Source organism: Rhinatrema bivittatum, chromosome 3, assembly GCF_901001135.1.
Source record: "Rhinatrema bivittatum chromosome 3, aRhiBiv1.1, whole genome shotgun sequence".
In the NCBI taxonomy this organism is placed as follows: domain Eukaryota; kingdom Metazoa; phylum Chordata; class Amphibia; order Gymnophiona; family Rhinatrematidae; genus Rhinatrema; species Rhinatrema bivittatum.
In genome coordinates this window covers 304,985,369-305,009,284 of record NC_042617.1, presented here as the reverse complement: position 1 = coordinate 305,009,284, position 23,916 = coordinate 304,985,369, and the positions used below count along the sequence as shown (strand labels likewise).

Genomic DNA, 23,916 nt, shown 5'->3' with positions numbered 1-23,916 from the left:
AGTGGCTGTTTGGATGGCAGAATCTATGCTGTTATGAATTGTTAATGAATCATGAGCTGACAGGTAGTGGAGGTGCTGGAGAGTTATGATGGGATGAATCACACCTACCACTTCAACACAGGGCTTTCAAAGCCTCACATACAGGCGCAGAAATACCAGAAGCAGACACTCAAACACACAGCAGGATAAGACTGTTTGATCTGCTCTCGTTTACACCTCCGAGCCAGCTCGCCTGGTTTATCCTGCAGGTGCGCCGTGCACCTGCCCTGCACACGTCTGACGTCATTTGTCTAAAACAGATTCTGAGAATGAAACCATTCAGCCTGTGGCCTCCGGGCACCCAGTACACAGTCACTGGAAAGCACTGGCCCGAGGTGATCACATGACATCGTATTAACATCCGTCATGCTCCTCATTACAAAAACCATACGCAAGACACCAAGTCACAGGTTCTAATCACCATTTATAAAAGACATATAGAAACCCCAGAATGCTTTTGGAAGGAAGGGCTGTAAATAGGATACAGACCCTTGCACCATTAGCACCAGTCTATTCAGGTGACTGACACACAATCTTGGTGAAACTTGCCCTACCACTGACCATGCTGCACTTGTTATGTGCTGGGGGAAATTTGCACTGCTGCTTCCCATGCTATAGCTGTTTTCTGGTGAGGCAGTGTAGGGTTGCCACCTCAGGCATTGTTATGAGGTGGCAAGGGGTGGCAATTGCCGCCCCCAAAATATGGCTTGCCATCCCAGTTTCAGACAGGGATGCCTTTACACTGCTCCCTCTGGAATGCATGCGGATGTGGCCGCACATAGCTCCTCATGCTGTTACGCATGCTGCACTTCAGTCCACCCACCCGCACCCAAATCGGATATGTAGCAGAAGTGGGTGCTGTTTCACCGCTGCTCATTGTTTGCCAGCCTGCAAGTGTATTCAAAACTTACAGAGTTGGCATGTCCATTAAGCTGATCTCACAATGCCAGCCCATGAGTTTTGAATACACTCCTGGGGCTGGCAGGCATACAAGGAGGAGTGGCAGAAAGGGCTCCTGTCCTCCTCCCCCAATGCAGCAGGGATGGAAGAAGGAGACCTGGTGGAGCTGCCAACAGATCCTATGCTGTCAGTGGCAGAAGAGAGAAGAGAGGCCCAGCCTGTGTGCGTGAGAGAGGGAGAATAACTACATCTCTGTGTGCATGCCTCTGCCTGATTGTAAGAGGATGTCTACCTGTGTATGAGTGAGAGAAGCCTGCCTGCGTGAATATGTCTCTGTGTGTGTATGAGGGAGCCTGTCTGCCTGCTGCACATGTGTAAGGGATCCTGTGTGCCTGCCTATGTGTGTGTGTGTATATGTGTGTGTGTGTGTTTGTGTGTGTGTGTGTGTGTGAGAGAAAGGGCCTGCCAGTGAGCATGAGAGTACTTATATCTCTATATGCATAACAAAGGAAGCAAGCCTGTGCCTCTGTGTGAAAGGATGCCTGCCTGTGTATGAGTGAGAGAAGCCTGCCTGCGTGAATATGTGTCTGTGTGTGTATGTATGTGAGGAAGCCTGCCCCCCTGCATGTGTGTGTATAAGGGATTCTAGCTGCCTGCATAAGTGCATGTGAGAGGGAGCCTGTGTATGTGTGTGTGTCTGAGTGTGAGAGGGAGCCTGCCTGTCTGTGTGTGTGTGTGTGTATGCGAGAGAGAGAGCCTGTCTGCTTGCACATGCATATATGAGGAAGCCTGGCTGCATGTGTGAGTGAGAGGGAGCCTGCGTGCATGTACGTGTTTGTGTTAGTGGATGCCTGCTTACCTGTCTGTGAGCATGTGCGCCTGCCTGCATTCATGTGCATCCATGTGTGTGTGAGAGGGAGCTTGCCTGCCTGTTCGCATGTGCGAGAAGGAGCCTGCCTACATGCATGTGTGTGTATGTGTGAGAAGGAGAGAGGTAGCATGTGTGTGCTTATGAGAGAGAAAGAGCCTGTGTCTATGTTTTTTTTTTTGCAAGCAGTTTGGATTTCCCACCTCATCTTGCTCCTCTTTTCTCTGGTGCCTCAGAACTAGGAAGGCTTTGGTGTGTGTGTGGGTGTGTGTGTGTGTGTGTGTGTGTGGGTGTATATGTGTGTGTGGGGGGGGAGAGAGAGAGGGCCACTGAGTGTAAGACAGCCTGTGTGTGTGTGTGTGTGTGAGAGAGAGAGAGAGAGGGATAGCCACTGAGTGTGTAAGTGTGAGCTTGTACATGTGTGTGTGTGTGAGGGGGAGAAAGCCTGTGAGTGAGAGTAAACCCGTATGTGCGAGAGAGAGAATGAACATGTGTGTTAGTGTGTGTATGAGCGAGAGTGGATAAAAGTTGTGCAACTTCCCACAGTCCCCTCCCCCACTAATCCAGGACAATCTCAGAGTGACTGGAAATCAAAAGTTCCAAGGTATGGAGAGCAGAGGATTTTTTCATCCCATTACTTTTAATTATTGAATGTTATATATATATGTCTGCTGTTTTGAAATATAGTATTTTATTGATATTTAGTACATTTTTAAAAATGTTATTATGTTTTTAATTATTGGATGTTATTCTACTCATCAGTTCTTTTGAAATAGTTATTCTTTTTGTTAATATGGCTGAAGTTTAATATTTCTTAATTTTGTTGTTTGTTTTATGAGAAATTGTGATGTTTCTATTTTTCTATTGTTGCACTATATATAGAAACTGGTTTGTTGCAGTTTCCAGTTCAGTTTTTGTCTGCACATTTCTATTTGTACGTTATGATCTGTTTATTCTATTTGGAGAGAGTTTATCTGTGTTCTGCATGTTTGACAGAGGGGAGGCATTCTGCTAGTGTGTAGTTTGTGTGTAGGAATCTATAGCAGCCTGAGGTGTATTGGTGTTTTAGGTCCTGGTGTAATATTTCTAGTGCTGCCTTTCAAAGGAAAGGTTCTTATTGTTTGAATCCTTGAAGTAATTGCTTTTATGGTATGACAGGTTTGCTATATAGATTCTAAGTGTCTTTATGATAAGAGCTTTGTGTTACTTCTCAAAGTGGCTGGTAGTGTTCGTGCTGCTGTTACGGAGATAACTAAACAATTTAAAAGGGTTTTCAATGGCATGAGGGCGTGATGTGTGTAAATGACACTTTAACTTGCCCCACCTCCATATTTGACTTGTCCTCCTGTCGCCACCCCAAATATTTCTGTCTAAAGATGCCACCTAGCTTCAGCTCATAAGGAACATGCTAATCCAGACTTGATTTTACCTATGGAATCATGGAATCTGTAGTTCTGATTGTCCCATTGAGTTACCTAAGAAAAGTATGAAATTAGGTGTGTGTGTGTGTGTGTGTGCGTGTGTGCGTGTCTGTCTGTCTGTCTGTCTGTCTGTCTTGTACTGCTGCTGCCTGTTCTGTGGAGGAGCAGAATCTGAGGTGATGTGTGTGTGAGGGAAGATGGTGCTACTGCTATGTCCTCGTGACCTGGCATTATAGTGGAGACAATTAGGCAGTTAGAGAAACAACAACTGTTGTCCCCTCCCTTTCCTGTCAACTTCCTCTAAGATCCCATGGGAGGATGATGTTTAAGAAAGCTGAATTTGGTGTAGTTCCTGAGTATGCTGATACACAAAGAAGAACATTTACCTTGTGACAAACTTCCTTCCTCTGTACAGTTCATTATTGGATGGGAACAGAAATCTCTGTTACAGCAGCACTTCCATGCAGTCAGCGGTGTGTGTGCACCTCTATGATTTCAGATAAAAATTCATACAAAATTTAGAATTTTTAATGTGGGCCTGCTAGTCATTTGCCTAGATTTAGGATCCTAAGTTAAGTGCCTAGTTTTGAAAATCAAGGCTAAGTGCCTAACTTTGTTTCCTCACCCTAACTCCGCCCCTGCAGCTGTCCACTTTTTAGCTCCTAAATTTAGGGACTCAGGCCCAGTAAATTTTCAAAAGGAACAATTTAGGAACCTAATTCCCCTAAATTAAAATAAAAAGAGGTAGCTAAACCCTTTGAAAATTGCCCCCATGTAACTGGAGGAAGGGTGGAAAGGGGCCTGAGCCTGTGCTAGTTGTGTTTGTGTGTGAGTATAGATGACTGACAATGCAAGTTCTGACATGTCAATAACAAAAGATAAATTATAAAGTCATAAGACATTAACACTACCTTACATTGATGAGACACAAAGATATCCAGAGTTCAATCTCGGGGCGGATTGCAGGAAAACACTGGGCCGGGGGATATTTTTCAAAACTGACCCATGGGGTTTCTGACTCCTTCATGCACTTTCCCTGCAGCGCATGTGTATCAACAGCTCCCAAAAGCACACTAAGTCAACCCTGGAACCCATCAGAATTGAGCCAAAATATCTTCAAAATAAACTTCATCTTTCCTAAATAACTAAAAAGTTGAACACATTCTAGAAACCATGGGTGAGCAGAAACCATGGGTGTTCCATCCATGCAAGTTGGTTGGACCCCCTACACATCTGCTTATATCTCTTATAAAGATATATTCTAGATTCCTAGTCTGGCTCTTGAACCAGTTGCAAGTAATGATGCTGCCAGCCAGTATCAGACATCACACTCAGTCACAAACAGATTTTTTTAGATTGCAGAAACTTTATTGGAATAATCCAAAAACAACAAAGGAGAACAAGTCTTGCACTTGAGAAATACACAGTAACGAAAAATGTGCAAAATAAAGTAAGAATCCACATAATATTTCCAATATGGTACAGATTCAAGTCTTGTGGAATTGCTACCACTGAGTAAATCACTTTCTATACCATATTGGAAATATTGTGTGGATTCTTACTTTATTCTGCACTTTTTTCGTTACTGTGTAGAAACTTTATTGGCACATACACACTGACACAAAAAAAGACAAATACTCTCTCTCAGACACACCCACACACTGAGAGTGTGTGTATGTCTGTGTCAGATACAAAGATACCCACACACACACTCTCTCTTACTGACATGGTGTCTATGGGTGTGTGTCTCTCTCTCTCTCTCACTCTCTCTGACACAGACACACAAACACTCTCTCTGACATGCTACTATTTACTGCTGCTTATGTGCTCACACACAGGTCGATACAGTTATGCCGCGTTAGAAAGAGTGCGGCAGTGCCAGGCGCACCCTCGTTCCCCGCACGCACAGTTCTCTTCACCTAGCGCTCGATACTCTCTTCAAATTGCATGCAAATGCATGCCGCATCTGCAAAGCGTTAGGCGAAGGTTAGGCCCGCGCAACCCATTTTACTGTATAGAGCGCCTATACAGTATCCTGGGTGCGCGGGCCTAACACTTCACGGCCACGCTGGTATCTGTCATTTCAAATGTCATTTCAAATGACATTTGAAATGACAGGTACCAGGAAGTGGACAGTTATGTTCTCCGATGCTCGGCAAACTTTCCCCCAGCCCCCGTTCACCTGCCCTGGCCGCGTCCGGTCTCCGGTGCAGCCCCAGTCCTGTCCCCTCCTCCCGAAGCAAAAAAAAACAAAACCGAAAAAGTAGCAAGAGAGCGAGGGGAGAGACGGGCAATCCTAGGCTCGGGCCTGCTAGTCCCTTCTCCTCTCCTCCCGAAGCAGGGCGCGAAAAGCAGCCTTGCTCCGGGAGGAGGGGGGGGCAGTTTAAAGCGACGAAGCGACTTACTTACTTACTTTTGCAGCCCCCCCCCCCTCCGAACATCGGCGACGACCGCGGCTCCAGCCTCCAGCTGTCAGACAGACGCCGCAGTCGTCGCCGATGTCCGGAGGGGGGGCTGCGGCGCAAGGAGTGAAGACGCAACTTACTCCAGCTAGCCCCCACTTCGGCAGCTCCCCTTCGGCAGCCCCCCTACGGCGGAGACGGCAGTGTAAAGCGAGATGGACCACGGCGGACACGGCACTGTAAAGCGAGACAGACCGCGGCGCAAGGAGAGAAGGAGAGAGAAGACGCAACTTACTCCAGCCAGCCCTCCTCCGGACAGCAGCTCCTCTGCCTCCCAGCTGCCGGCAAAGATAGACGCCTGAATGGGTAGGCCCCTCGTGCAATTTGACCTCAAGGCGTGACGTCGCATGCCGTGACGCCAAACGTCATGACATCACGCCTTGAGGTCAAATTGCACGAGGGGCCTACCCATTCAGGCGTCTATCTTCGCCGGCAGCTGGGAGGCAGAGGAGCCGCTGTCCGGAGGAGGGCTGGCTGGAGTAAGTTGCGTCTTCTCTCTCCTCCTCTCCTTGTGCCGCGGTCTGTCTCGCTTTACAGTGCCGTGTCCGCCGTGGTCCGTCTCGCTTTACACTGCCGTCTCCGCCGAAGGGGGGCTGCCGAAGTAGGGCCGCATTGGATTTTTTTTTTCGCTTTTTTTTTGCTTCGGGAGGAGGGAGAGGACTGGGGCTACCCCGGAGACCGGCACCCATGGACGCGACCAGGGCAGGTGAGCGGGGGCTGGGGGAAAGTTTGCCGCTTACCCTTACTCCTGCCTCTAACGCAGGGGTAGGGGTAGGCGGTAAACTAACAGGTTAAACGCGCGGCAAATCGGCAGGGAAAAAAAGCGATAGTCGGAGCGCGCGTCACAGTATCGGAGGGAATAGCTAATTCGTTCATTAAATAGCTAATTCGTTCATTTACATATCAATTACATGCTGCGTGCGGGAAAGGTTACGGGTCGGTTTCAAGAAGCGCTAAGGACGCGTGAAACTGGAGACTGTATCGCAGGATCGCCTTACGCGTCCCAATTGTGCGCCCACAGCGAGTTAATCTCCAACCGCACCTTACAGTATCGAGCTGACAGTGAGTGCCCCCAGTCCAGCACTGCTGCATCATGATGTAAAGTTTTTGCTTGCGGCCAGCCTTTCCCGATTCTGCAGCAGCCCCCTCCCTTTCCCAATCCCATTTTCTAGGAGACTGGTAGTCAGCTCAGACAGAAGCCTCCCCAACACTGCACAGGCACGTCCTCCTGGCTTACCTTCTTTCCTTCCTGTGCCTGCAGCTTGCCTCCACTTCTACGCAACCCTCCCTCCATTCTAGCGCATTCCCATTGACTGCAGGCTACACAGTCTGCTGGCTTTTATGGTTCCCCTGGCCTGCTCTGCCTACCAATTCCAGGGGAGAGGGGACAAGAAGTGACCCCCTACTGTTCCCTGGGCTTATAAAAACAGAAAATTAAGCACTGGCCGAGATTGGGGAGAGCCAGTAACTCAGAGTAGCACAGCTCCAGATGGAATCCTGTTTTCTCTTGTGGAGCCAGTGCAGCCAGAGCTGGTACAAGGGTATTAGGTGTCATAAGCGAAACTTACAGCCTTGCTTACACTCCTGGTCCCACCCTTCCCAACAATAATTTTAAAAAATATGCATTTATAGTAACAACTGTTACATGAAAAAGAATATTCAGTGATCTAAGGTAAAAATAATCACTTAAAAAATATATATTATTTACATGCACTATTGTGGTACCAACTGGAAAACTCTGCAAAAAAGACACCTGCAGTCACATAGCACTGGGACTATCGTAAAGCATGTTCAACCCTCAGAAAGCTTTAAGTTAACAATTACAATATAGTAAACCTCCCATATGAAAAGAGTACTAACAGCACTCAAACAGTAACAGCCCTACCTATGAAAAGGCAACACTTCACATATAACACCATGCGGTAACTTACTGCTTTGCATCAGTATTATCACATTGCGCGGTACACTGCAGTGCAATAAACCTTACTTTTCACATCCAATAGAGAGAGAGAGGCTGAGACTATCTACAAGGCCCTTGTAGTAGTTAGCAATTTATATCTCTATAGAAGGCCCACCTAGTAACTCGAGGTGATTTAGGGGTTAGGGGCCACTTTTACATGTAGAGTGAGAAGTATGAACAGGATAGTACACTCGTGTGAAGATTTGGTGTCCTTTGGAGTGAGGAAACTCACACAACGATGAAATTTGTACAACGATCTCTCAACCTAGCTTGATGGGTAACAATTAACATTCCCATCCCCTACAGTCCCCCCCCCCATTTCTCTCCCTCCCACCCCCCAATTGGGGCATCACCCATCATAAAAGCTTCCGTTTTCCTCACTGTTACTGGGTAACATCAAGCTAGGATGAGAGAACATTGTACAAATCTCAATGTTGTGTGAGTTTCCTCACTCTGAAGGACATCAAATCTTCATTAGAGTGTATAATTCTGTTTGTACTTCTCATTCTGCATGTAAAAGTGGCCCCTAACCCCTACACTACTACATAAACCTCGCCCCGAGTTACTAGGTGGGCCTCCTATAGTAGCATAAATAGCTGCTTACTATGGTGCCACTCCCAGAGACGTGCTCCCTTTTCCCCCTCTCTTTCTCCTCTCCCTTTCCCCCACTCTCCTCCTACATCACAGGCCCTTCCCTAGCCTAAAAATCCCCAATACAGAATTTGCGGAAAAAATCACGTTATGTGGATAATGCATGATATCGCACAGCTTAAAGCTATTCAAAAAGGTGTAGTTATTTTCGACGTTAAAACTGTGCGATATCGTGCGTTATGGCTTTGCACTTTGCAAAGCCAGCCCACTTTTGCAGAAATCCCGCCCCCAACTCCTCCCCAATCCCTCCCCTTTTAAAAATTTGCATCACGCCACGCATTATGGTGCTTAACGCGTAAGTTAAGGCCATAACACATTTGGAAGAATGATGTGGAGAGGCTTCCTTGGGACTGCACAGCTTCTTTCTCACACACACATGCAGTCTTACATGCTATTTGCTCACATGCATACATGTTCATTCACATGCTCTCTTACATGCTATTCGCTCACACATATGCTCTCTCATACATACATACATGCTCCATCTCACAAACATATACTCTTTTTCTCATACCTACACACACACACACACACACACGCACACACACACACACACAAAAACACTTTCTCTCTCCCCGGAATATACCAATAACAGAAGCCTGGTCCTTGGGCCTGTGCAACACCTCTCTTCAGCCCTATGGCCTGCAGACAGCAGTCTTCTTTTTTCCTCCTCGCAGCCCAGCAGACGGGCCCCTTCTCTTCAGCCGCGTGGCTGAAGAGAAGAGGCCGCTGTCAGCTGGGCTGCGAGGCAGAAAAGAGAAGGCCGCACAGCCCAGCTAATGGCAGCTTTTTCTCTTCAGCCGCACGAGCCGACAGACAGTGGCCTCTTCTTTTCCTCCCTGTGGTCCAGACGACAGCAGCCTCTTCTTTTCCTCTGCGCGGCCCAGCCGTCAGGGGCCTCTTTCTTTTCTGCTGTGCGGCCCAGCCGACAGTGGCATCTTCTTTTTCTCCGCACGGCCTTGGCACAAGTTAGCCCTGCAATCACGTGACTGGCCCACTAAGGCATGCCCAAAGCCCCGATTGAACAGGGACAGATTGACCTATCTCCTTATTCAAACTAAGAATGTCAAGCAGACAAATGAAGGCTGCTTTCTCTGGCAGTACCTATTCTGGCAGTCAAGGCAGAAGAATCATCTGCTTCTGGTTAAATAATCCAAGGCATCCTCTATGCACGGCATGGTGTGCTTGTCTTGTCTGGTGCTTTGATGTTTGGTAATCTAGGGGTACCAGTCCAGTATGTGGTGCTCTTTTTTCCTGGCAATCACAATAAGGGAGGCATAGGGGCTACTTGATCCACTAATAATATCAGCTGCCATCAAGTCCTGAGTATGACACCTGTCATCTTCAATATCTGATCCAAACAATGCAGTTTCTCCTAGAATGTCATACAGACAATTCCAATGGTTTCCTCCCTTGGCACATCACATATCCCACTCATGAAAAGAAGACACTTGAGGCTTCTCCACCATATTCTCTCTCAAGCACTATTTCCATTCTTTTATGTTTAAATTCCTTTTATGAAATTTTCAATGTTGCAAGACAATGCAATCAGTAAAACAAAAACAAATATATAGGATCAGGTATCCTGGTTGACATTTCCCAGGGACCTGTATGCATAACAATTAACATTCCCATCCCTTACATCCCCCCCCCCTTACCCCCTCCCCCCCAATTGGAGCATCACCCATCATAAAAGCTTCCGTTTTCCTCAATTACTGCCTCCTTCTAACCAAAAAGTGGGATGAAAAGGGTAAATAAAGGATGGATATTTAATCTTTCAAATAATACTAAAAAAGGGGACACTTCATGAACCTAATAACCTGCAGATTCAAAACAAACTGCAGAAAGTCCTTTTTTTCACTCAGCGCACTATTACGCTGTAGAATCTGTTGTCAGAGGACATGATCAAGTCGACCTACATAGCGGGGTTTAAAAGAGGTTTGGACAAGTTCCTGGAGGAAAAGTCCATAACCCATTATTAGCTATAGCAATCCCTGGGCATGAGTAACAGGAATCAGATCTATTTTATGGGATCTGCCAAGTACTTCAACCTGGATTGGCCTTGGTATGTACTTGGTATGTACTTGGTATGTACTTGGATTTCAGTAAGGGCTTTGACATAGTTTTGCATAAGCAACTTATAAATACGTTGAATATCCTTGGTATGGGCCCTAAAGTGATGGATTGGGTTAGAAACTGGTTGAGTGGGAGGTGACAAAGGGTAGTGGTAAATGGAGTTCACTCCGAGGAGAGAGGCATTACTGGTGATGTGCTACAGGGACCAGTCCTTAGAAGCGATATTGCAGAAGTATTGGGAAAGGTTTGTCTTTTTGCAAATGATACGAAAATCTGAAACAGGGTAGACACCCAGGAAGATGTGGAAAAACATTAGGAGAGATCTAGAGTTACTAAAAATGGCAGAGTCATGCATTTGGGTAGCAAACGTCCAAGGCAGAACAGTATAGGGATGAAATTCTTCTATGCAAAAAGCAGGCTTGGTATTCACATCTGACAGTCTCAAAGGGTCCACAAACAGGTGACTATGGCAATAGCAAAAGCCAGAAAGAGGCTTGGTTACATACAGAGAGGAATTGTCAGCAGAAAAATAGGAGGTGATATTGCACCTGTATAACTGCCTGGAGAGAACTCATTTGGAAGGAATACTGTGTACAATTCTGGAGACCGCACTTTCAAAAATGTAGAAACTGGATTGATTCAGTGTAGAGGGTGGCTACTAAAATGGTCAGCTGTAAAGCATATGGGGACAGACTTAAAGATTTAAACATGTGTACCCTAGAAGAAAGGCAGGATAGGGGAGTCATAAGAGACATTTAAATACCTCTACTGTATTCTACAGATAATTGCAGGTTCAACAAAATGGAGCAGGCCTCAGAACCAGCCAGCACCATTTTCAAAGACTGACCTGGCAAGGCATAAGCACCTAGGGAGCACACCTTCTCCCTTTGGCCTTCGGAGAACCCCAAAATGGGTAAGATTGATCTGAAAGGCACAGTCAGTGGGGTAGGGCTTTAATTTTTTTTTTTATTTGGTGGTGCTCCAGGGTTTCTGTGAGGGGTGGGGGAGGAAGGAAAGGCTGTAGACCTGTTTCTTTATTCTTTATTCTTTTGTTTTTGGGTTTTTTTTTATTGTGTGTTTATTTTGTTTTTAAAATACAAAATAAAATGAAATAAGCCATAAACAAATAAAAAACAAAACAAAACAAAAAAATGTAAGTGCATACTACTGCAATTCAGTCTCTGTGTGTCTTATGGCAATCCTATTATGGCCTCCTCGGTGAAACCTGAGGTGAAACCAGAGGGTCTAGCACATAGCTTCCCCAAGATTAGAGGTCAGGAAAATAAGATAAATGCCTTAGGGGTCTAATGGAAACAACTTTCTAGTCTCAGAGCATTCTCCGTTTTTCTATTAGACACTTTGGGAAAATCAGATTCCTTGCAAGAACAAATTCAAGAATTTAATATGCTTATCTGCTTCAACTAAGAACCTAACAACATAAGACTTGCCATACTGGGTCAGATCAAAGGTTCATCAAGCCCAGTATCCTGTCTCCAACAGTGGCCAATCCAGGTTACAAGTACCTGGCAGGATCCCAAGGGGTAGATAGATTCCATGCTGCTTATCCCAGGTATAAGAACTGGATTTCCTGAAGTCCACCTTAATCACTGTTTAAGGACTTTTCCTCCAGGAACTTGTCCAAACCTTTTTTAAATGCAGCTGCTTTCACCACATCCTCTGATAGCAAATTCCAGTCTTTATTATGATTTGAGTAAAAAAATATTTTCTCTTATTAGTGTGGCACACTTACGGGTTTGGTCCTAGATGTCACTAGGTCCCTACAGAGAACCTTATTATCATGAGCCTGTCATCCCTCATTAGCCACTTCCACCTGGAGGGCTGTGGTTGGATGCCTCAACCCAATTTAGCCCAGCACATTTAGAGCTCAATGGGATCAGATTCAAGAAGCCTTGTAACAGTGGGGATGTTAAAGTTTTACACTCTGGTGAGGCCTCCCAGCTTCACCCTGGAGTTTCAATTGGAAGTGATACTTCATCATGCACTCCCTCTGCCAGAGGGTTCTTCTCCTACAATTTACAGAAAGATAGATTTTTTTATGCCCGATTCCATTTTGGGGTGAAAGGGCTCTCATCCAGAGGACCGAAGACCTGTGAGTCCACTCTAAACCCCAGGTGGGCAAGCACAAGTGACGGATCCTGCTGCGAGAGACAGTGATGGCTGAAGATGTATCCAGCTTTAAATTTAGAATTATTTTTTTAACCCAAACAGTGTGGGGGAAGGTTTTTCTGATCCACCCTTCTCCATAGGGACGCAGTGCTGGCATAGCCTGCTCCCCTTTTGACTTTTCCTCAAGAGAAGTCCTCAGTAACAACAAGTAAGGATGAAAGAGCAAGTAAGGATGAAAGAGCAAGATCGGGATATCCCAACTGGATCTCCACACTCATGGAGCCAGGACGAGCTGCGTGTCCAGAAAGGATATGGAATCAGGTAGGACTGGTTTGCTGTGAAGTTGGGGATCCCTCCAATAGATTCACAGTTAACTGCTGGGTGAGCTTTGCACAATTAAAACCACCATGGGAGCTCTACCCAAAAGCCTGAAAAAAATGGAACCCCTATCTACAAAGAAATACACTTGTACTACAGTCAGATATAATGTCAACATTTGAAGACAAATGGACTTTCATTTGATTATTACCAATCAGTAAACTTTATTTTAATACTCAGATCCTGGTCCTGACTGATTTGTCCCAGCATCTCACTCTATGGGATGCACCTACTACTTACACACACTGGGTCATAAGCGATAGATTCCCCCCATATAAAGAATCCCACCAGGATAAAGAGTTAAGCAAGGGAATAAATTGCTAGCTGGAGCTGCCCCAAAGAAAATAAATATGTTTATGTGCCCTTTGGGACTTAAAACTCCAAATAAGGGTTACATTAGTTTTAAAAGTATCACCTAGTACTTCATTTTGTGTCCTCTAGTCGTTGTACTTTTTGATAGAGTAAACAATCAATTAACTAGAGCTTTAAGATGTTATTGGGCAATTTCAAAGCTGCCTTAGAACTGATTCCTCCTAATAGAGGGATTGTGATCAGAGTAAAAAGCTCCATCCTTACCTGTTTGATGGTTTGGTTGTAGTCCAGGTGGGGGACACTTTCTGGAAGCGGAGTCTGTAAAAAACAAACAAAACAGAACAAAGAATTTCTCTATGAAAGCTTAAAGCTGCAAGGAACTGCTTAACGATGATGCTAATTGATGCCTTTAATCAAGAAGGGATGGATTTAGGTGGCTTTTTCTCTGTATCATTATTGGCTTGGGGAGAAGAGGCAAATGAGAAAGGGGCTAACTGGATTCCTTCCTGCACTATCATCTGCTGCCTGGGCATTCTGCATCCCAGCCTTGGCATTTTCACTAGGACTTATGCACTTAAATCTGCTTTGAAAATTATCCTATCAAATCTATCCACATACACTTACACCTGTTATACAGTGAGCAAAAAACTCCTGGGGAAAATGTATGCACATACATTTGAAACATATGCATGAACGTGCAAATCCTTACCCAACTCCACTCACAGGAATGCTTCTGCTCAGTCCAGGTAAACTTATAGTTTAAAGTTTATTGTTTTTCTATACCGTCACATCGGCAAAGCCTTCACAACGGTGTACAATTGTATTAACAAGGAAAATACAATAAGTTAATAAAAGAAATAACAGCTAACATTACTAAAAAAGATGAAGCACAGAAAATGTTAGCTGTTAAAATAACCCAGTATATCACTGGAGCAAAGATGCACTCTGCAATTGTATTATATACACCAAAAGCACAAAGAAGACTTTACTTGGCCTTAAAGTCTTCTTTAAGCTGTTAAAATATCATAAAACTATAATATTTAAACAAATTACCTTAAAATTCCTTAAAACAAATATTAAGAATAAATAAAGACTTCAGATATTTTACTAAAATGAGATCAATATTAATTAAAAGAAAAAGGAACATATGTGCATATCAGGCAGGCAATTTTATACTCCCCCATGTAATATATATTTTTTATTTTTTTTAATACTCCACTTTTCAGGCACTTCAAAGCAGACTACATTCAGGTACTGTAGGTATTTCCCTATCCCCTGAGGGTTTACAGTTTAAGGGCCAGAATCTTTATTAACGTTATTTGAAACATCATACCCAGGAGGAACACCATTTTTATGTGCAATCTAAGTTGTTTCTTGAATAAACATAAATTGTTCATATTATTACTGTATCAGGTGTTTGTTCTGTACACTTTTGTGTTGAGTTTTTTTTTGAGTTGGCATTAACAATAAATCATTATTTTCTTTTGATATATATATGTAAAATCACATATGAGGATACATACAAATTCTTTTTATTTTCTTCATAGTACTTCACAACAACATCTTTAAAATCAACCCACATATTATTCCTGCAAGAACTTTTTTAAAACTCAACACTCACGTGTTTAGAAGAATTCACCACTTCAGCAAATACTATTTCTCAGAAAAAGCTTTTTACAGTAAGGAGGTATCCATTACACCCCAATAATGTCCCAAATGCCATATTTTTTAGCTGTATCACAGAGTTTCAAAGGATAATCACTCCCACTCGTTCTCACAAGTATTTATGCTCATGTAGCTGTCTAACAGATCTTCATTGGCTGACACACCCCAACATGGAGGCCTCAGTGTTTCACCAGCCCACTGGCTTCATCAGGGGGAGTTTAAACATTCTTGACATCTTTTTAAAAAATAGACATATTATACAACAGAAGTAGATATTTACTTATGAACCATGCAAAGTTGGTTGACTCATAATAGATTAGGCCCCGAGTATTTTAAAAATAGAAGTTATGTTTCTATCTAGGCAAACACAATTGGTTGAGTTGCCTAAGTTTACATCTGAGGGACAGGCGATCACAATTTCACCAGTGGTGTATGATTTAGGTGAATTTTTTTAGACTCCAAACTATAGATGAAAACTCATATTTGGAATCTAATAAAAGTAGGTTTTTATACATTTTGAGTCTTAGGAAGACAAAAACCTTTATTAAAACCTGAAGACAATTATTTTCTCAAGCCTAGATTACTGTAACTCCCTAATGTTGGTGATTCCAGCTAATTCATTGCAGAATTCTGCAGCTTGAGTTTTGAGTGGGCTAACAAGATACAAACATATTGTCCCTGTGCTATCCAATTTACACTGGCTACCAATGTATTTCAGGATTCAATATAAAGTTTTAATAAGAAAATAATCCATAGTCCTGAAACATCATGGGTAGGTTCTGCCCTCCATAAATATATACCCCTCAAAAAATAAAGGCCTTTTGGTGATTCCATCAGTGCATCAAGCTTGGGAAAAGTAAGGGAGCGAGCTATATTAGTTGCAGGTCCAAAGATATGGAATACAATGCCAGAGCAATTGCGGCTGTTACAGGATCCTAAAGCATTATTAAAAAGCATTAAAAACCTGGCTTTTTACATAAGCCTTTAGAAAGACAAGCTGAGCAGTATAAGTTAGTATGAATTATGTGATCGGTAATGCTCCTGAATGGAAGTAAAAGAATAAGACATTGATTTGGCAGGAATATTTATGTCATGTTAAGTGGCTTAACCTTTAGTATGCATTTTATATGTCATGTTTTATATTTTATGTATGTTTTACTGTAAACTATTATGATCTGTAGAGTGTGGAGGTAAGAAATGATTTTGAATAAATAAAGATGATATTTAGCATTAACTCCACACATGGAATTCTTCTCAGTCACAGTCCCACCTAAACGATTTACCTTGTTTGCAAAAATGTCCATAAGGCTGTGGTGATCCATATGCATCCTGGGATTCCACAGGATACGACCCAGGAGTCCAGTAATCGTTTACTGATTTCCCATGGCTTCTCCCCTCAATAAAAGTCTCTTTAAAAAAACCACAGCAAGAAGAGAATTCCTGCTCAGACCACCACCTTATACTGACCCTATGGAAATTCGTCCTTGCGGTACTCCCTCATAACCCTCACTTAAAAGAATATTCCAAATCCCCTTAATATACCTCTGCCACAGTGACTCATCAAATAACTCAACATTAGAAGTTAAGTGACTCCTTATCCCACTTACAGATTTTTATGCCTTTTTGCAGCTTCGCCACTTCATGCAATCCTGTAGGAGACACTGGAACAACACAGCTAGCACCGAAGCACTACAAGAAATTCTTAATACTGGGCCTCATAAATGTCCCAAGATCTCCAACTTCTATAAGGAACTAGCTCAACCGACGGGGGAACACCATTTACAATCCCTTTATCAGAAATGGTCGGGTTGGAGTGAGTTTACCATTGCTTACGATGATTTTTTACGCTGCTTTGCATCAATTCCGGACATATCCATAAACGAGGACATGCGGGAGACCCAATATACATTTTTATGGCAGGGTTTCATAACTCCTCTCCAAGCATTTAAATCAAAAATCTGTGACTCCCCTATTTGTAAAAAAATGTGGTGTTCTCCCAGGTACATATTTTCATGTTTTTTGGTCCTGTCCGACAGTTCAAATTCTATGGCTGGAGATCAGCTCCTTTTGCATGCGCATCTGGCATTGCAGGCTCCCTCTGACACCTGACCTTTGGCTATTTGGGATTATGGGAAGGGATATTCTCTCAGGCCCTCGTCGAAAACCATTGAAAGCCTTTCTGACCAAAGCGGCCCTAATTGGGAAAAAGACGATACTCGGCCCCATTATGGGATACCTGGTTTAAAATGCTCCTCAGGCTCTATACTCACGAAATGTATGCTTATCGCCACCAATATTCTTCTCAGCAATTAGACACCAAACAAGTTTGGGCACCCTTTCACACCTATCTACAACCTAAAACAGTGTAGATTCAGGCGGCTAGCCAATGAGCTCCCTGCACGCGGGACTAGTCACACTAAGGAAAACGCACCCAAGCGAGGGGAGGGGGGAATGGAAGACGGAGGATGGGGGGGAAATGGGAGGGGGGAAAAGATGTGGGACAATGTTAAGTCAACAGTGGTACCTACAGGTTGACTATGAGAATCAGGGTTAAGGTTACTGGTATTTTTTCTTTTTCTTTTTTCTTTTCACTGTTGGCCCCTAGGGGCTGAAAGAAATATTATACCTGATGTTGTACATGACAGACCTTTGATGTAATGATCTCCTTTTTTTTTCATTCTGTAATGTCTGTTACCTTATATCATGCTGCTGTTGTATGTTTATGGTTACAATTGAAAAAACAAAACCCAATAAACAGAGTTAACAAAAAAAAGAAGTTAAGTGACATCCCTTGTTTAGGACCTAGTTACATATATATATATAGGGGCAGATTTTAAAAGTTACGCGTGCAGCATACATTTGTGCTCGCTGCCCGGCGCCCACAAATGTACGCCCAATTTTATAACATGCACGCGCAGCCACACGCATGTTATAAAATCAGGGGTCGGCATACGCAAGGGGGTGCACACTAGTGCACCTTGCGTGCGCCGAGCCCTCGGGGAGACCAGCTGGCTTTCCCTGATTTCGGAGCGGCCTCGGAGGGAACTTTCCTTTCACCCCCCCTACCTTCCCCTCCCTGTCCCGCCCCCCAGCCCAAACCCCCCCCCCGGTACCTTTGTTGTGTAAGTTACACTTGCACAAGGCAGATGTAATTTGCTTGCACCGGCACTTGGCCAGCGCGCGATCCCCCAGCACAGCAGCAAAGGGCCGCTGTGCCAGAGTCCTCGGCCACACCTCCCAGCCACTTGCCCCGCCCCGTCCATTCAGAAAAGCCCCGGGACATACGCACGTCCCGGGGCTTTACGCGCGCCGCCAGGCCTTTTGAAAATAGGCCCGGCACGTGTAGGGCTTTGAAAATCTGCCCCATATTGTGATGAGGTAGCTCCCTCATCCCAGTTGGGGGCCACCAGATGGCATCCACCCCAGAGTTCCAGAAGAACTCAAATATTAAATTATCGGTAACCTATCATTTAATACATCCACAATTCCTGAAGACTGGAAGATGGCCAAAGTGACACTGATCTTTAAAAAGGGCTCCAGGGATGATATGGGAAACTATAGACTGGTGAGCCTGACATCAGTGCTGGGCAAAATGGCAGAAGACATTCTTAAAAACAAAAATCACTGGCTTAATGGTGAAGAGTCAACATGGTTTTAGCAAAGGGTAGTCTTACCAATCTTTTACAATGTTTTGAAGGGATAAATAAACATGTAGATAAAGGTGAATCAGCGTATTTGGAATTTCAAAAGGCATTTGACAAAATCCCCCATGAGAGGCTCCTCAGGAAATTATGACGTCATGGGATAAGATGCAGTGTCCTATTGTGGATTGGGAACTGGTTAAAAGGCTGGAAACAGTGGGTAGGACTAAATGGCCAGTTTTTCAAACTGAGAAAGGTTGTTAGTGAAGTGCTGTCAAAATTACTAGTAGGACCTGTGATGTTTAATATATTCCTAAATGATCTGGAAAAAGGGGTGACACACATTTATTCAAAGCTGTTGAAACAGCGGCAGATTGCAAGGAACTGCAGGCCTTGTGAGATAAGGAGATTAGGCAACTGAAGGGCAGATGAAACTTAAAGAGGAAAAGTGCAAAGTGATGTACCAAGGGAAAAATAATCCTAACTACAGGTACGCTGGTTTCTGTATCGGGAGTCACTACACAAGAAAAAGACCTTGGAGTCCTTGTGGACCATACGTCGAAATGCTTGGCTCAGTGCACAGCGGCAGTCAAAAGAGAAAATGAAACATTAGGAATGATTCAAATAAGAATGGAAAAAAAATGGAAAACATCATATTGCCTGTGTATTGAGTCATGGTGAAACTTCACCTTGAGTATTGCATGTAGTTCTGGTCGTCCCATCTCAAGAAAGACATAGTGGAACTAGAAAAAAGTGCAGAGGAGAGCAACAAACGTGATAAAAAAGGATGGAATGTCTCTCCTATAATGACAGGCTACGCAGGTGTTGCAACTGGCGGTTTGCGGGCCCATCCCACACACCACCACTCTTACCTTCAGCCCCAGGCCCTGGATGCTGGTCACCGTTGTCGGGGAAGGTCTCCCTTTGTGTACACGGCAGGCCGCCGCACTTCAACTTCCTCCTCCATCAAGCTCCCTGTCGCTGGGCCGAATGCCCAGGCCAATTAGCAGGCCCCTGCGCCTGGCATGCTGCTGACTCTCTTTCTGGGCCCTCCTAGGGACACGCACGCCACCTGTCTTAAAGGGCCTATGGCAGAAAAATCCCAGAGGCACCCAATGATGATGTCACTGGCACGGAACAATATAAGACTGCCAGGGATGCCTCTTCGGTGCGTCAGCTGTAGGGCATCTCCTTCTGGAGAAGTGATTTGCCAGTGCTCCTGCTTCCTGATCCTGCTTCCTGGTTTCGGTCTCTGTTGTGATGTTCTGAGTCTGTGTGTTTTATTTGTCTCCTGCAGTCTGGTTTGCCTTTGGATCTCCTCTTCTGTGGTCAGTCTTCCTCTTGTCTGTCTTCAGCATCTCCTTGTGTTCCTGTGGTCCCTCGTCTTCCTCCTCTTTGTCGTCTAGCTTGGATTGATCTCTGACTTGATCTTGGACTAGTCTCAATGCTGTTTGATTTCCGCCTGCCACTGACCACCGCCTGTACTTTGTCTTCAATTGAACACTGCCTGCCTCTAACCTCGACCTCATCCAGACTCTCCTGAGTGTCGCCTGTCCAGATTGGTGTCTGACCTGACTACGCTTCCCACTGTGCTGGTCTGCCTCGTCTACCATGCCTTGGATCTTCACCTCCACAGAGGCCCACACCTAGGTCCAGCTGGCCCCAGCACCCAAAAGGTCAACCTAAGGGGAACGAGGGCTGGTATTGATGAAACTCCAGTTAAGCCTCTGCTCCTGCCAGATTCTGCTTACCGATGGCAGGGACTTGCAGGGCTCCTCCCTGCAGGTTGCACCAACTCTGCCTTGGCCCAAGGGTCCATTTCTGCAACAGGAGGTTAGGACTCTTCAACTTGGAAAAGAGACAGGGGACATGATCGAAATTTATAAAATCATCAGTGGTTTGGAACAGGTAAATAAAAGACGGTTATTTACACTTTCAAAAAATACTATAACAAGGGGACACTCTATGAACCTTACAACCAGCAGATTCAGAACCTATTGTAGAAAGTACTTTTTCATTCTGCACACTATCAAGCAGTGGAATCTGCTGCCAGAAGACCTGATCCAGATGATTAGCACAGCAGGGTTTAAAAGAAGTTTGGATAAGTTCCTGGAGGAAAAGTCCATAATACATTATAAGCCAGTTAGGCTAAAGAAAGCTATTGCTATCTCTGGGAGTGAGACACAGGAATTAAATCTACTTTATGGATCTGCCAGGTACTTAACCAGTGTGATCTGTACTGGCAATTGTCAGAGAAAGGATACTGGGCTTGACGGATCTTGATCTGGCCCAGCATGACAGTTCTTATGATATTAAAGAGATCCAGTATCAGGAAAGGATAGCCAAGCTTAAGAAAGCTACATGCCCTCAAAACAAGCAAGCAGAGAGAAAGGAATACAACTCCCAGAAGGCAGGGGGATTGGATAGTCCATTAGTGCTCTGGGGTGAAGTCTGAGAACAGGATGGATGGAGACTTCGCTCTCATCAGTGAGACAAGAGAGGTATATGAGATGGGAGAGCGCTAGCAGATGGAGGAGGAACAGATAGAGTTCCTCCCTTCCAAATGCAGCAGGGAAGTAAGCAAGAGGGGATCAATGAATAAATGGATACAGACTGAAAGCTGCAAGGAAAAGGCAAGTAAGGTCTAGTACCTATAATTAACTATACTGGGGGATTATTCGGTTTTGCCACAAATGCAGAGCCCAAAAAAAAACATAATTTGGGGGGAATTGTTTGTGGGGTTTTTTGTCACAAGTGGAGAGCCACAGTAAGTGGAACCCAGAAAAGGCTGTCTTCTTGGGGAATCACGTGCTTTTCTACAAACAGCTCTAGGCTACCAGTTCAAATCAAACCTCAGATAGATTAAGTAAAAGGGACAGCGGGCGCAGTCCAGTTCTCCGATGAGATTGCTATGAAATCTGTTCATTCTGCTGCACGCCTCTTTCACTGATTTGTGACAAGGAAACAATGAGAGAGAGGGAGAGTCACCTGCATATGAGACACTATAAAACAAGATAACCACTGTAGCACTGATCACCTTATCTGGTTTGATTATCAATCTTGCATGCATGGATTAGCAAAATAAAGACAGATAACATGTGATGGATATCATGTAATCAGGTGGTTGAAGGCATGCTAGTCAAAAGAAGGAACGTGGCTGCATTCTTAGGAAACTCTTAACTCTGAAATACCGGCTTCATAGAACACACTGGCAAAACAGAGCTCCTGCCACGTTTCCATCTTTTTACAGATCGTATGTGCTGATGATATGAGATTCACAATAAGGACTAGACTTGATTGGATCAACCATCAGCTTTGCACCTGTTTCCTTATGCTTTCACTGTAGACAAAGAAATCATCCAGGAACACTATTCTTTTCATTCAGTCCAGTGGGATCCCAGAGCCACTCACAGTCTGGACAGAAGCGTAACAGTAGGAGCCTCAGAATAACTGCGTGGGTTCAGCTCTCCTTGTACCTATTGCTAGTTAGATGGTTTATTGAGGAACCTTTGGCCAGGGCCCTCATGTGAAAGTGTGTCTCATATAGCCCCTGAAATGAATAGCCACCCACTGTCCCTCACGCACAACTTCCACAGACTGTATTTTCCGTACTGAAATTTCCTTTCATTTGAGTTTTATTACTGCACTGGACTTCACTGGAAGTTCACCAGTGTGAGCCAACCTTGCCTTTTTTATGGTAATTTAGGTACTCCAGAGTTGGATTTACTCATTGCTAGTATAAATAACCACTTGCACTTGAGGATAGCTTGATAATTGTTAATTGATGTTTAGTTTTAGACAAAGCTTCCATCAATAAATAGTAGCAGTAGAAGCAGGCACCGAGGCAATGGCCATGGCTGTGGCTGTGGCTTTGCAGCTCCTGACACAATTCTTTTTTCTTAATCTCTCTGGAGGCAGAGTTGCCAAGGAGGAGCAGTGGATGAGATGGAAGTTTTCAACACATTGAGACCAACCCCCTTGGACTCCCACCCCATCCTTGTAGAAAAAAGAACATTTGAAAATCCCCTTTACAGACATATTATTCAGACATGGGATTTTTGGATTTCGCTCACCCCGAGATTTCCCACTGAACATTTAAGCAAATAATATGCTGAGGGCTTCAATTCTTGTATTATGCTGAATTTGCACATATTCAATGGACATGGAGAGTAAAGGAACAATCACTTCCATGTTACTTTGTCTGCTGTATTGTTGCATTTAATAAATATATTTAAATATAAAATAAGAAAATACATGTTAACTTAAAAATGTGCAATTTCTTGAACCCCAGAATCCAGATTGTTATAAGAAGTTACATAATAAAAACTCACCTGTTGATCTAGGGAATATCTATAGGTTCTGATATATTTAAAGGACCCACAAACAAATTGATATTGTACACTCAGTTGGAAAATATAGAAAATCAGATTAGGGGGAAAATTTTGCATTTTCTCAACTTTCCATATGCTAGGCTATTATTGGCCAGCCAATGAATTATTCAAAAAATATGTTTTAGAGATATTACTTTTTCCTGAAAATAAATGCCCCATTCTCTCAAATATTTTTTATTTACCTAAAGATAGGCTTATTACTAATGAGGGTGAGATGGACTCTTTTATGGAAAGTCCATCTATATCTGATTTCTTAGAATCATCTATTGAGGATATTATTATGAATATTAATGTACTTTTCCTATATTCCATTATTGCAAAGTTTCTCATTTTGTAAACTGATGGAAACTTAATAAAATATAAATAAAGAACACACAAAAAAAAAGATATATCACAGCCTACAAAGACTAATTCTCAACAGGGAAGAACCAACATGCCTATTCGAAACATGATCTGGAAAGGAAAACACCGAGTGAGGTAATCAAATTTACAGATGATACAAAATTATTCAGAGTAGTTAAATCACAAGCAGACTGTGATACATTACAGGAGAACCTTGCAAGACTGGAAGATTGGGCATCCAAATGGCAGATGAAATTTAATGTGGACAAGTGCAAGGTGTTGCATATAGGGAAAAATAACCGTTGCTGTAGTTACACAACATATTAGGAGCTACCTCCCAGGAAAAAGATCTAGGCATCATAGTGGATAATACATTGAAATCATCAGCTCAGTGTGCTGCAGCAGTCAAAAAAGCAAACAGAATGTTAGGAATTATTAGGAAGGGAATGGTTAATAAAACAGAAAATGTCACAATGCCTCTGTGTCGCTCTATGGTGAGACCACACCTTGAATACTGTGTACAATTCTGGTCGCCGCATCTCAAAAAAGATATAGTTGCGATGGAGAAGCTACAGAGAAGGGCAACCAAAATGATAAAGGGGATGGAACAGCTCCCCTATGAGGAAAGGCTAAAGAGGCATGGATCCCTCAAAGCACAGGGCGCAGGGCAGTCACTCTAAGAA

General features: G+C 43.8%; 1 protein-coding gene and 1 long non-coding RNA gene across 4 annotated transcripts in view; one reads left to right on the top strand and one right to left on the bottom strand.

Annotated features, from left to right (window-relative positions):
* Nucleotides 1-23,916, bottom strand: part of RAPGEF3 (Rap guanine nucleotide exchange factor 3) — a 244,424-nt gene that overhangs the window by 161,176 nt on the left and 59,332 nt on the right. For 2 of the 3 annotated variants that reach the window (XM_029595109.1, XM_029595111.1), the window contains exon 2: nucleotides 13,459-13,512. In XM_029595109.1, coding sequence (XP_029450969.1) covers nucleotides 13,459-13,512 — 54 coding nt within the window. Of the gene's footprint in view, nucleotides 1-3,614; nucleotides 3,716-13,458; nucleotides 13,513-23,916 lie in introns of all 3 variants that reach the window. The other variant, XM_029595110.1, reaches the window with a different exon arrangement.
* LOC115087664 lies at nucleotides 1,081-17,299 on the top strand. The gene is made up of 3 exons (XR_003855571.1): nucleotides 1,081-2,411; nucleotides 11,159-11,290; nucleotides 16,489-17,299. It is a non-coding gene; the product is annotated as an uncharacterized LOC115087664 (long non-coding RNA).